Here is a 15,210-nt window from a genome sequence, read left to right as displayed (position 1 = left end):
TCTATTGTCAACGGTAAAGTATAAAAAGATGGAATACATTACAGCACGCAATGGCAACGACCATGGGTTTTTAACAGAATGTATTTTTCGATTTTTCATTGAACCCTACTTCAATAAATGATAACACATGTTTTATACAATTTAAAGATAATATGCAACTTTCAACATCATAAATTGTCCATGAATATTTGGAACATTTGCGAAAGAGCTGCAATTCACAATATCTCAGCTTTTCCCAAATTTTTCGATCATTCATTGCACGCATCTCCAAAATTTAAAATCATTGTTAAAATTATCTCTCACATAGTTTTATGATAACTTATTAGATAGTAATTATAGGATTTGATAAGTAACTGAAAGTAACGTATATTAACTTAAAATGTTTTACAGTAGAATGCCAATGAAGACTTGGAACATTTGCGAAAGAGCTGGATTCCACAACTTATCAGCTTTTTCTCAAATTTTTCGATTTTTCATTGCGCGCTACTTCAACAATTCAAACAAGTCAATATATATAATTTTATGTTGACAAATTATCAGATTGATGGTATTATTCTAGTGACAACGGTAAAGTATGAAAAGATGGAATATATTAAAGCACGCAATGGCAACGACCATAGGTTTTTAACAGAATGTCATTGAAGATGTGGAACATTTGCGAAACAGCTGAATGTTACACATATCAACTTTTTCTCAAATTTTTCGATTTTTCATTGAACCCTACTTAAATAAATGAAAACACAAATTTTTAACACAATTTAAAGATAATATGCAACCTTTAACATCATAAATTGTCAATGATTATTGGAACATTTGCGAAAGAGCTGCAATTCACAATATCTCAGCTTTTCCTAAATTTTTCGATCATTCATTGCACGCATCTCTACATTTTAAAATCATTGTTTTGTTAATTATGCGATAAAATGTTAATTTATGAATTTTTTTAAAATTTTAATCACAGTAAACAGTAATCCAAACTTTTTTTGTTCGATTTGCATATCAATTATTTGAGAATGAGTTTCTAATTCTTTCCCTTCATCTCTCTAACTTACAAAACTACATATCAGTTGGATCAAAAATCGTGAAAGTTTTGTGATATCATATCAAAACAATTATATCTTACATAATTTTATGATAACTTATTAGATAGTAAATATTAGATTTGATAGGTATCTGACAGTAACGTATATAAACGTAAAATGTGTCAGATTTAGGCATACAGATGTTCCATGTCATACGCGTTTATTGTAAAACGGTTGACTGTAAATAAAGTGAAATAGTCAATAAACAATCACAAGATGAAGGCGGAACGAAAATGCATAACCAGAAAGTTAATAGAAAATAAACTTACATATGATAACGCTCCAAAGGCCTAAATCGACAAGAAACTGACAGGTAACGTGAACGATCACGTTATTAGCATATAATAGCAACTAAATTTAGAAAGCAGTTATGAAATGAAAAGCAGAATGAAATATAAAAATACATGAACAATTAAAGCAATAAATGACGACGATGGTCATATGGGGCCCCGGTTACGATACCCTCACCACAGTTCTACCTAACGAGACCAAATGCCACCCACACGCTAAGTCAGTAAAGCGGATAATGCGAAACCACACCACTGACACCATAACAAGATTAAACAAGAACGTCCTACGACGCGTAAAGTCGAGATGCAAGAGCCACGCGTGACACGTCAGGTGCAGTAAAGCCCGCGAAATTCGCGTCAAAACAGAAAAGCAATTATCGATAAAAATTAGCCGGTCGGAACACAAGGAAGAACAGCGTTCAAAATAATAATCAACTGAAAAGAAACTTCTATCGCCGACACAGCCGCCCCCAATAACCCTTCAAGGGGTTATTCATTTTCCAGGAGGCATAGTTTCGTCACAGGTCTGGTTATTTCCCCATTTGTTGTTTTAACGGTTGCGACACGCACCCGGTTATCTTTTCCAGGGAAAACTTTGATAACTCTTCCTAGTAGCCAACTTCCTCTTGGCGCGCCGTCATCTACAACAATTACGATATCATCTATCGATAAATTCCTATGATCTTTCAGCCACTTTGTTCGAGTCATCAACATTGGTAGATACTCTCGCCGCCATCGCTTCCAGAACTGATTCGAGATTGCTTCGGTTTGTCTCCATCTTCTCCGATGCGCTGTTGATGTACAATCTGTATCCAGTGGTGTATTTGCGTCAGTATGCCCACGTATAAGACAATTGGGCGTGAGGGGTGCTGGATCATGTACGTTGTCCCCAATATGAGTTAAAGGACGGCTGTTCATAATATCGGAAATTTAAGCGAACGCAGTCGTTAATACTTCGTCCGTTACACATAGGTTACCAAGGACTGCCTTCAAAGTACGCTTTGCACTCTTGACGAGCCGCTCCCAGATGCCCCCGAAATGAGGGGCATAAGGTGGCGAAAAATTCCAATCAATGCCTTTCTTCAAACATTCGTTGGTAATGCGAGTTTGATCCAGATCAGAAATTAATTGCCGTAATTCTCTTGAAGCGCCAACGAAATTGGACCCGTTGTCACTCCATATTCCTTTCACGGGGCCTCGGATTGCTGTAAACTTTCTAAGAGCGCATATGAAGGAATCAGTTTCCATTGACCAGGCCAATTCCAAATGCACTGCTCTACACGATAAACAAGTAAAAATACATTCCCATCTCTTTTCAGTGGACCGTCCTCGTTTCACATACAGTGGACCAAAGTAATCTATCCCACTGTTCAAAAATGGCCTCGCCTCCGGCAGACGAACCTCGGGCAAGTTTGCCATAAGGGGCGGTTGAGGGCGAGCTGAGCGTTTCCGACACGGCCAACAATTCTTTATTGCGCGACTGGCAAGTTTGCGACCCTTCAATGGCCAGAATATTTGCCGGATCGACGCTAACATTGCATCTGGGCCAGAATGCGCTAATCGACAATGAGCTGCACACATCAGAAGCCAAGACACACGACAAGAACAACTATCTTTACACTTAGTGCTACTGTATGGCAATATTATTGGATGCCTCGTTTCAAGCGGCTCAGGTGACTCTTGTAAGCGACCATTTGCACGCAAGAAGACTCCATCGAAAAAAGGTGTCAACGACAATAACGGTGACCTGCACGAGAGTAATTTATCCGATTTCAAAGCATTTATTTCTTCTGCGAAATGCTCTCGCTGGGCCGCTATTATCCACATCATGCCACTCAGTTCTAAAAGTTTCGGACGAAGCTCTAAGATTTTGGTCTTTCTTCGAAACACATCCGCGACTGCAATTACCATAGCTGTCCGCTTGCATAAAGAGTACCATGTGGAAAACATTTCCACCCTGATTAAGTTGTCGATGCGGATTTTGTCATTCAGAAATCCGTATTTATGGATTTCCGGCCACGTAACTGTAAAACAGACCTTTCCGCGAACTTCGCAATCACGATTGTTAATTGCTCCTAATACCGGCTGTTGGGGCCACGATGATTCAGGCAACAATAAAAACTTTGGTCCGCTTATCCACACGTTATCGCTTTCGATGAATTTGTTCATGGGCATGACTCTCGTACAACAATCCGCTGGATTATTTTGGGTATTGACATATCGCCACTGCGCAGGTTCAGTGTAGTCAAGAATTTCACGCAGTCTATTTGCAACAAATGTTTTGAATCTTGTTTTAGTGTTTCGGAGATATCTCAGAACACACGTAGAATCTGACCACAACATTTCGCATGTGATGGGCAGGGTTAAAGACTTGCGCAGAAATTTCAGCAGACGCGCGGATAATAAGGCACTTTGCAGCTCTAGTCTGGGAACGGACATATGTTTCATCGGGGAGACTCTTGATTTGGCCATCAAAAAACTACAATTCACACACTGGCCTTTCTTGGCACGCAAGTAAGCCACGGTACCATAAGCTTGTTCAGACGCGTCGCAAAACAAGTGGAGCTCATAAGTGGCATCGGTTTTCGAGACTCCTAAATATTGTCTAGGCACACGAAAATTAGTCAATTGTTTTAACGATTCGGTCCAGTCGCCCCAAGTATTCTTCCTACGGTCATCAAAATTTTCGTCCCATTTCAAGTCATCTCTCCAGCACTCCCGTATAAGTAGTTTTGCAGTTAAAATAATAGGGGCTAAAATTCCGAGAGGGTCAAAAACCGATGCCGTCGCACTTAGCGCCTCTCTTTTTGTAACAGGTTTTGCCAACGAATTGTAAATAAAGAAGAAATCATCGTCATTAGTGTTCCAGTGAAGTCCCAACGCCTTAGAAACGGGCAAACAATCAAAATCTAGATCAACATCAGGATTAAGACGATCCTCTGTGTTAAATTTCGACAATAATGTTTTGGAATTTGAAAGCCATTTTGTCAATCGAAAACCCCTACTTGCTAACATATTAGAAACTTCTTGTGCGACGGAAAAGGCGGAGTCATCATTCCATTTTGATGAAAGCAGATCATCTACGTAAAAATCCCTGAGAACAGTTTCTACTGCTTCCGTTGAAAATTGGCTGGTATTATCAAGCGCGGTTTGTTTAAGGCAGTAATTTGCAACATATGGCGAGTCGACCGCACCAAAAATCCTTACTAAAAACTGTTATACATCAGGTGGGGATGTTGATCTTAGATCTTCTTGCCAGAAAAATCGAACTGAATCGGTGTCTGACTGCGGTAGACGCACCATATGATACATGGCTTCAATATCAGCGTTCAATGCAACGGGTCTTTCTCTGAATCGCAGTAAAACACCAATTAAATTATTAATAAGATCAGGTCCCGAATATATCTGATTATTTAAACTAATTCCACAATATGTAGCAGCGGCGTCAAAAACTATTCTTATCTTGCCGGGTTTATTCGGATTCTGAACTCCATGATGGGGCAGATACCAAGTTCGAGGACCCAAAGTATCCCGTTCTTTATCGGTCAGTTTTCGCACCCAGCCACGTTCGATATTTTTCCTCATAGACGTGCAATACATGTCTCTCAGGCAGTCATTTTTCAAAATTCGATATTTCAGATTTTTAAACCTAGTGCGGGCAATAAGACTGTTCTCCGGCATAATGGAAGCATCGTGACGCCACAAAAAGCCAACTTGATAATGCCCATCAACAATGGATGTTTTAGCTCTAATCATATCCGCAGCCACGCGATCTTCCACTGATTCGGCTCGCTTCATGTTGTAAACCATTCCTATCGCGTCCGTACTCCAAAACTGCTTAACTTGTTCTTGCACGATATTGTAATCGTCGTGTAATAAGTGACAGTTGGCCTGAATTAGGTCGACTTCACCAGCGCGTTTGTTTGCACCTAGCAAAGTCCACCCAAGTGGCGTTCTAATAGCAATAGCCTCGTTATCCCCCCCTACACGTCTTTCTAGTTGAAAGTGGGCAAACGGATGGTCCGCACCTATGAGCAACATAACTTCGTTTTCTTTAATATCAGGGAGTGGTATTCCGCGTAAATGATGGAAAGTTTCAAAATCCGTTTGACGTCTTTCAGGGTGGGGAATTCTATTGTCACATACGAAAACTGATTTTAGAGCTAGTTCTTTGCCATCGGGATTTAATTTGTCACGTACAAAACATCCAACCGCTTCTGAATCATATGAAATCCCAGTTCCCGCCAGGGTGGTTAACATAAGCTTTTTACGACATCCACGCAAATCCAATTTAGTTTTAAGTTTAGGATGAATGAGAGAAACCTGACTTGCCGAATCGAGCAAAGCAACGGTATATTCGGAGCGTCCGTTAGCTCCTCTAACCAATACAGGTAGCAACTGAAATTGAACCCTAGTGGTTACCGACATCGCATTGTTTACACTCTGTCGGTTTGTTGGTCTTGGGACGCTTTCAAACATGCGAATTCCATGAATACATTTATGATGTTTCCCACTGCATATACTACACTTGACATCACATCTACACATAAATGCACGATGGCCCGGTTCAAGACATTTAAAGCAAAGTCTGTACTCTACAACAAAATTACGTTTTACGTCATCGGTTGCACCGTAAAACACATCACAACTTCTTAAAGAATGGCCAGCATTGCAGAATTGACAACGTAGTGCGTCACTGCATGAGGCATTAACGGATTCCGAATTTGTTAACGTTGAAAATGGTGACGTAATTAACTGGCGACGACCGGTTTTGGGCCTCTCATTGTCAACTCTATTGGTGACATTGCAAGTAACATCAGGAGAAAAAGGATTGGCGATTTCCTCAGTTCTTTCCCACAACCATTGCTCAAAGTCTATTAATGTCGGATTAGAGTTCTCGTGAATAAAACCCACAACAAATTTATTCCAACTCGAATTCAGTTCTTGAGGAATCCTGTTTGAAACTCTCCTTACATTCTCGACACTACTGATGTCAGCCAAAAAACACATCTTTTTTAGATTCACCACGCAGTCACGAACGTCTGAGTGAAAATTAAGTAATCTATCGGCCGAGAGAGGCGAAATACGCTTACCGTTCACGACACGGTCAAGCACGGCCCGTGCAATAAATACAGACTGTCCGTAGCGGCGTTTCAATTCTTTCAAAACCAGTATGTAATGACTGCCGGCGGTACCTAATCCCTCAACGCGACGCTTCGCCGAACCCGACAAATATGAGGACAATCTCACCATGCGTTGACCATCGTCGTCCAACCGTGAATGCACATTTTCATAAAACAATTCAATGAAATTAGGCCAATTTATAGCACTACCATCAAACGGACTTATTTGAACCGGCGGCAAATGATGCTCAGCCCACATTTTAGAATTTAAACTCAAAGATAAACACGTTTGCTCAGCTAGAGAAATTTTATCATTTACCGTTCTAGATCCTGCTTGATTTGGTTGGAGATTATCGATCCAGGAGTCTACCGACTGGTCTGGCAATGGCATCTGGTTTGCTGGTGAAGGATTTTGATAATGTCTTGAAGTGTAAGAAATCGTATATTCACGACGTGTATCTGTCGTAGTAAAAGTCTCTGGTTCAAAGCGGGCACTTTTTCTCCGAGTTGATTCTAACATATCGCGTTCGTCAAAGTCATTGAACCTGGTGTTCATAAAGCTACTCTTTGGGAGAGATGGTGTCTCTCGACGATCATCGTGTTCTCGTCTTTGTGGTTCGTGGGTTACGTTCTCCGCCAAGCTAGACTCTCGTAGTTGGTCAATCGCCGCCCCCATTTCACCATTCGGCTGTTGGGCCAGAGCTGGCTGATTGTTATCTTTCAGACTTCCGCTTGAAACATCAGAGTTCTTTTCGTCAGGTGCCACGCACGATGTTTCAGGTTCGCGGTCGATGTAACTATCAATTTCATCGATCATACCTTCAACTTCAGATATCACGCTCCGAACGCCTTCTTCGAAAGCAGCTTTTGACTCTGCATTGCGAATTTGAGGTAATAAGTTCGATATAATTTGATTATAAGCGGCCAGTTTAAAATATAACTCTGCTTTAGGGCATGCCAGTTGCGATCTTCGAGCCTTTTCGTTTATCAAATTCCGGCTATTGGTCAACAATGATTTAAGCTCGGTCTCTATGTTGACACGCTTTTGTCTGAGTGTGGTTAAGGATGGCAAGCTCTCAATTATATTATCGGGTACGGATTTACTTTCTTCCATACTCGTCGACGATGAAGCCGCTGTTGCTTCAGATTCTTCAGTATTTGGCGACTTCTTCAACAAATGCGTCATATTCAACTTTGTCAGATTTAGGCATACAGATGTTCCATGTCATACGCGTTTATTGTAAAACGGTTGACTGTAAATAAAGTGAAATAGTCAATAAACAATCACAAGATGAAGGCGGAACGAAAATGCATAACCAGAAAGTTAATAGAAAATAAACTTACATATGATAACGCTCCAAAGGCCTAAATCGACAAGAAACTGACAGGTAACGTGAACGATCACGTTATTAGCATATAATAGCAACTAAATTTAGAAAGCAGTTATGAAATGAAAAGCAGAATGAAATATAAAAATACATGAACAATTAAAGCAATAAATGACGACGATGGTCATATGGGGCCCCGGTTACGATACCCTCACCACAGTTCTACCTAACGAGACCAAATGCCACCCACACGCTAAGTCAGTAAAGCGGATAATGCGAAACCACACCACTGACACCATAACAAGATTAAACAAGAACGTCCTACGACGCGTAAAGTCGAGATGCAAGAGCCACGCGTGACACGTCAGGTGCAGTAAAGCCCGCGAAATTCGCGTCAAAACAGAAAAGCAATTATCGATAAAAATTAGCCGGTCGGAACACAAGGAAGAACAGCGTTCAAAATAATAATCAACTGAAAAGAAACTTCTATCGCCGACAAAAGGTTATCAGCTTTTTTTCAAATTTTTCGATTTTTCATTGAACCCTACTTCAATAAATGAAAACACATGTTTTATACAATTTAAAGATAATATGCAACCTTTAACATCATAAATTGTCAATAAATATTTGGAACATTTGCGAAAGAGCTGCAATTCACAATATCTCAGCTTTTCCCAAATTTTTCGATCATTCATTGCACGCATAACCAAATTTTAAAATCATTGTTTTGTTAATTATGCGATAAAATGGTAATTTATGATTTTTTTTTAAATTTTAGTGGCAGTTAACAGTAATCCAAACTTTTTTTATTTGATTTGCATATCAATTATTTAAAAATGAGTTTCTAATTCTTTCCCCTTATCTCTCTAACTTACAAAACTACATATAAGTTTGATCAAAAATCGTGAAAGGTTTGTGATATCATATCAAAACAATTATCTCCTACATATTTTTATGATAACTTATTAGATAGTAATTATTAGATTTGATAGGTATCCGACAGTAACGTATATAAACGTAAAAGATTTTACGATGGAATGCCAATGAAGACTTGGAACATTTGCGAAAGAGCTGGATTCCACAACTTATCAGCTTTTTCCAAATTTTTCGATTTTTCATTGTGCGCTACTTCAACAATTCAAACAAGTCAATATATATAATTTTATGTTGAAAAATTATCATATCGATTGTATGGTTCTATTGACAGCGGTAAAGTATGAAAAGATTGAATTTATTACAGCACGCAATGGCAACGACTATAGGTTTTTAACAGAATGTCATTGAAGATGTTAAACATTTGCGAAACAGCTGGATTTCACGCATATCAGCTTTTTCTCAAATTTTTCGATTTTTCATTGAACCCTACTTCAATAAATGAAATCACATGTTTTATACAATTTAAAGATAATATGCAACCTTAAACATCATAAATTGTCAATGAATATTTGGAACATTTGCGAAAGAGCTGCAATTCACAATATCTCAGCTTTTCTCAAATTTTTCGATCATTCATTGCACGCATATCCAAATTTTAAAATCATTGTTTTGTTAATTATGCGATAAAACGGTAATCTATGAATTTTTCTAAAATTTTAGTGACAGTTAACAGTAATCCAAACTTTTTTTGTTTGAATTGCATATCAATTATTTAAAAATGAGTTCCTAATTCTTTACCCATATCTCTGTAACTTACAAAACTACATATCAGTTTGATCAAAAATCGTGAAAGTTTTGTGATATCATATCAAAACAATTATATCTCACATAATTTTATGATAACTCATTAGATAGTAATGATTATATTTGATAGGTATCTGGCAGTAACGTATATAAACGTAAAAGGTTTTACGGTGCAATGCCAATGAAGACTTGAAACATTTGCGAAAGAGCTGGATTCCACAACTTATCACCTTTTCTCTCAGCTTGTTTAATACAATTTAAAGATTATATGCAATCTTAAACATCATAACTTGTCAATGAATATTTGGAACATTTGCGAAAGAGCTGCAATTCATAATATCTCAATCTTTCCCAAATTTTTCGATCATTCATTGCACGCATCTCCAAATTTTAAAATCATTGTTTTGTTAATTATGCGATAAAATGGTAAATTATGATTTTTTTTTAAATTTTAGTGACAGTTAACAGTAATCCAAACTTTTTTTGTTTGATTTGCATATCAATTATTTAAAAATGAGTTTCTAATTATTTACCCTTATCTCTGTAACTTCATAAAAAGCTGATAACCTTTTACGTTTATATACGTTAATGTCAGATACCTATCAAATCTAATACTTACCATCTAATAAGTTATCATAAAATTATGTAAGAGATAATTGTTTCGATATGATATCACAAAACTTTCACGATTTTTGATTCAACTGATATGTAGTTTTGAATTTTCCACAACTTATCAGCTTTTTCTCAAATTTTCCGATTTTTCATTGCGCGCTACCTTAACAACTCAAACAAGTCAATTTATATAATTTCATGTTGAAAAATTATCAGATTGATTGTATGGTTCTATTGACAACGGTAAAGTATGAAAAGATTGAATACATTACAGCATGCAATTTTATGTTAGTGAAAGTGACACTAAACATTAATGTTCAATGATGCCATATTTATTGTATGCTCTTTTGTTTAAGCAAACATTATATCCCATTTACGTGGCTACGCCTTATCACACTCTGAATAAACTAACATTTGAATATTACATATCTATCATAACTTTAGTGGTTGCTTGAAATTCGCTTATCAATAATTTTTTTGATTCTGTGTGGAAATTTGTGACACTTGCTCTGAGAATATCAAAAAAATTGAAGGAGTAAATAAGAAAATCCTTCAATTGAATTTAACTTGGCCATACTGCTTGGTCCTTATTTTGCGTCGAAGCTGAATATTCAATACATATGTAACAATGCCAATAAAGCATTGAGAAACAATTTACGATTCAGCAGCAATAACATTTATTACGAACGAATGTAGCATGTAATCCAAACATTAAATAAAGATAATAATGATATTCAAGATAACATAGCTGTTATTTGTACGAATTCTCAAAAACGTTACGTCAAATTGCAGATTCAAGTAGTAAATTGTCATCAAGCTCATATTTGTATGGTCACCATGTATATTTAAATAGTGTAACGAATAGCGCAAGCGTATGTGGCAATTTCCTACACATTTACGAGAGTTAGCCTTGGCCTTTACTACTAACCGGGAACAAACTTGAAATGCCTACCATGCAGATAACTTTATACCATATTTTAACGGTAAGTAATTAATAACATATGACGAATTTCAATTTTCGGCATTATTTGTAACAAGGAAAATAGGCGATTATAATACAGTTTTTTGGTAATTTTTTAATTTAATAGATCCCTAGATTCATCCTTATGAACGTTTGCCATCAGAAAGTAAAATTGCTAAACATTTGATTTGTGATAAAATGAATAGGTTCAGCAAATAACTAGCGCCAGATTTCGTTTTGAATGCAATAATAGATACAGTACATGTCAATTTGAAAATCTACAAGATAATTTCTATCTGTAATAAGATATTGCAAAATATGTAATGTTTACTTGTGCTATCGATTGGGTTTCTACAAGACCAACTACTTTTCCGTTTTCTATGCTTTTGCGTCGGTGGTTCCGCATGCATATAATTCAAGGATGCTGTAGCAAGAGTAAAGATAACAACTCTAAGTGGTTTAAGCTGTCCGCACTACAGCAATCCCACTAACACAAATATATTTCTGTAACGTTTCGTCTGACCAAGGTCAAACTTCCTCAGACATACATATTTCAACTAAAGCAAGAACAGCAATTGCAAGCACATTTATACAATGGGTGCCATGGCAACAAAACAATATCATAACAATGTGAGTTAACGAACCCATGCAGGTGGTGATTGAAAAATTAATTAACAACACTGAGTTTAAATATTAAAAATTAAAAAACACATCAAAGTTTCATGCACATTCATTAAATTGGTGTCATGGCAACATAACAAATCCCATTGTTGTGATTATCATATCCGTAGTGCTTATTCATGTAAAATATCGAGAAGCGAAAAATAAAACGTGACATTTCTCTTCTCACTTTTCAAATTCTATGTGACGGAGAAAATCTAAATACAAATCTATCTACAAAATCAAATAAAAAAGTTTTGTTTTGGTGCAACCGATAAAAGTTTACAACCAAACGACAAAAATGTTCTGCTTCTGCTTTAAGCTTTGTACAAAATCTGCTCTGGAGACTATAATTTTACTTTGGATCTGGATCCTTCGACTTGCAAGTCCATGGCTTATGTGGCTTACATGAAGGAACGTAACCTTTCGGAATAGGATCTAAATTAAAGTCACAATAAAAACACATGTAAAATATATAAGTGAGATGATTTAGGACTTAAGTGAACCCAAGACATACATATATATATATATATTGGTTATATATGAATAGTGCATCTTGAAACTTTTTTAAATAGAATACAAAGACACTACCTGGTTTTTGACAGGTGAATTCTGGTGATGCGACATCCAAGAATGCAGACCCATGCAGACGCATCAAACGATAAGTCAAATGAAACAAGGTTTCGTTCGGGTCCGGGTAGATTCCTAATGTTTTTGATAGCTCCCTGCACAAACATAAAATACCAAAAACAGAAATGTATCTGTACAGCGATATTGAGAGATTATTTAAGGGCAGTCATAAATACATCAACATACTTGCAACGCCATTTGTCGGGGTTTTCTCCTTCACTTTTTGTTTTCCATAAACCGATTAACGCAAGTGACGTTAAGAATTTGTTCTCGATATACAGTTCCCCAGCACGAGTCGTAATTATGTTTTTCATTATGTATTCTCTCATTTTCAAAATCACATTATCGAGTGTAGTGACGTTGTAGGCAGGATTTTGCATCAGACGTAGGCAATGCGTGGGCGGAAGTAAACGGATAGTATTCACTGAAAAATTGCAGATATTTAGGTGAAGTTTTATATTTCGTGAAATCGACAGACTCAATGTAGAAAGATTGGCAGCAAGTACACTGCGCGTACTGTTAAGTTAAATTTATACTTATTTTAGTATCATACTTCCTGAATATTCACAAACCGTTAAATGTGACAGTACGTTGATTTAGAAATCAAAAATGAAGAATACACCAAAAAATGTTTAACATAAACGTAGAGCTTGTGAAAAACCAAACAAATCATAACCGATACACCCTATATACATTCCTACCCCAAAATATATCAATTTCAAAAGCGCATTACGATGTTGTATACCTTGTTACATTTCGTATTGGTTATGCCACGGATTATTGGATTTTCTAACCGAACGCAGTATACTCGGATTAAAATATTGTTTGATCAAAAAGTTTCATACAATTTTGATGGCGACTCTCAATGGGTGAACTAATACTTACTGAGATGGTTTGAATCTCCAAAACTTCCGTCTTCATTTTGTCCAGATATAAATTTTTCAAACAACCAATTTTCAATCGGATATCCACTAACACAAACCGAACCAATCCCAATGGAAAACATTCCGTAGCCAATGGCAGGAAAACGAGCTAAAGTAAAATATCGTTGGATAAAACGTACAGTATATAAGTAATAAATTGAATTGTAATTCAATTATTATCATGACATTAACCCTAGATATTAAATTTATTGCTGTCCCTCTTATTCTGTACTGTTTATAGGTAAAAAAATTCACATTTTGTTTTATGAATAATCTATCTAAAGTTTTTTGAAGGTAATTTTATATGTTTTAAGTGAGTATTTACTGTTATTCGGAAATTGTAGTTTCAATTCTTCCGATACATTTTTCACAAGATCTATTCCTCCGATGTTTCTTTCATTCATACACAAAGATTTTATAGCAATTATGTTCTCTGCCTTTTGTCCCAACGACATTCTGAAAACGAATTTGTAATGAATTCTCATGTTATTGTTACTACGTATATAGCTATTAATATGAATACCTGTCAAAATTCTTTTTTATTTTTTTCACAAAAGATCTTGCTGTTTTTTCTCGACCGAAAAACATTTTTGGAACACTAACTTGGAAGACAATAGGCGTGATAACCGCATCCCATGTCCAATCAGATTTTCGCATTCTCATCAAACGTTTCACGATTTCTTCGGTCGCGAGCCGAACGTCTTTTTCCGATTGCGGATTTTCTAGAATAGTCATATTTAAATATTTTATATTCTCTTGATGATAGTAGTTTTATTTGTTTTGCAGTCCTATTTCATACGTCGCATCTCATTCTTTACATTTGAACTAATGAGATACAAAGTCATACATCTTCATAATATAAATGTATTAATCATGAATCATGATTATGGCAACGAAGCAATTCAGCTACAAATAAGTAACTTCAATAGACTCAATCTTGTATTTTGAGTAAAATGAAAATGAAATAATGTTTATCTTATATTGATAATTCATTAGTATAAATGTAACACCCCACCTACCACAAATTGAAGTTGAATAAGCTGACAAACAAAACGTCGCCAGAACCATCAATGAAACCATAAGAACTTGTGCCAGTTTCATATTCTTGACCGTTCTTGGCTTCTTTTTAACTCACAAAACTTCACACGAATGATTCGAGAGACCAAATTCTATTCTTATATAGCGTTTGCATTACTAATTATTTCCATCGGCAATTTTCATCCGTCGAAAAATTATGTAATTTGGAAGGGTGGTTTCATGTTACCACCATTATAAAATCATGTTGAATAAATTGCTCATGATGCTAAAATAATAATACATCAATCCGTCACAATTAGGATCTATTTGAAGCAGAGAAGGATGAATAAGTTTGTTAAGGTCTGAAAAAACAGAAGAGACGTCTTCCGGCACATGTACTTTGAGGGGGATAGATTAGATTACGGAAGGCAATTCTAAATTCATTCATGCGTGTGTAAGATTGTCATGATAGTTCCACAACAGTAAATAAATTGGAATTTTTGGTTGCTTATGATACGAAGTTATGTTGCGGACAACAGCGATGAGTTATTAAACTTTTCACGATAAATCGGTTTCCGTTATAGACGTAGAGTTATCGAAATCGTAAACATAATTCTGCACTACTCATATATCAGCCTTGGGTATCTATATTTTCATTAAGAGTAAATTTCTTTCACGCACGTTGAAATACAAACATTATGAAATTATTTAATGTTTTAAGTGTAGGCGAAATTTCACGATCCCTCTTTCCAGATTGAATTTTGTTTATACATTATTATTCATTCATTATTACTCAGCTAAGTTAACCACGAGAAACAGATTCAGTAATACAGCTCAGTATAATTTTGTCCTGTTTTCAAAATCGAATACAATAGAATTGAATTGCTCAAACTATTTGTATTAT

The 15,210-nt window shown here is 36.2% G+C and overlaps 3 protein-coding genes across 3 annotated transcripts; all 3 read right to left on the bottom strand.

The window, feature by feature from the left end:
* Window positions 1-2,302: 2,302 nt before the first annotated feature.
* Window positions 2,303-4,387, bottom strand: LOC144431218 (uncharacterized). Its single transcript, XM_078119054.1, has one exon. It carries the CDS (start codon window positions 4,385-4,387, stop codon window positions 2,303-2,305), a length of 2,085 nt encoding a protein of 694 aa, XP_077975180.1.
* A 201-nt stretch (window positions 4,388-4,588) lies between these two features.
* Window positions 4,589-7,681, bottom strand: LOC120343883 (uncharacterized). The gene has a single exon (XM_039412904.2). The coding sequence runs from the start codon at window positions 7,679-7,681 to the stop codon at window positions 4,589-4,591; it is 3,093 nt and encodes a 1,030-aa protein (XP_039268838.2).
* A 3,970-nt stretch (window positions 7,682-11,651) lies between these two features.
* Window positions 11,652-14,550, bottom strand: LOC120333340 (uncharacterized). Its single transcript, XM_039400741.2, has 7 exons — window positions 14,309-14,550; window positions 13,813-14,011; window positions 13,615-13,745; window positions 13,252-13,398; window positions 12,553-12,790; window positions 12,328-12,461; window positions 11,652-12,174 (listed from the first exon to the last, which is right to left on the bottom strand). Exons 1-7 carry the CDS (start codon window positions 14,388-14,390, stop codon window positions 12,092-12,094), a joined length of 1,014 nt encoding a protein of 337 aa, XP_039256675.1. The 5' UTR covers window positions 14,391-14,550; the 3' UTR covers window positions 11,652-12,091.
* Window positions 14,551-15,210: the final 660 nt, after the last annotated feature.

This window comes from Styela clava, chromosome 13 (genome assembly GCF_964204865.1).
Source record: "Styela clava chromosome 13, kaStyClav1.hap1.2, whole genome shotgun sequence".
Lineage (NCBI taxonomy): Eukaryota > Metazoa > Chordata > Ascidiacea > Stolidobranchia > Styelidae > Styela > Styela clava.
Note: the sequence above shows the minus strand (reverse complement) of the source record. Positions and strands in the feature narration are given on the sequence as shown.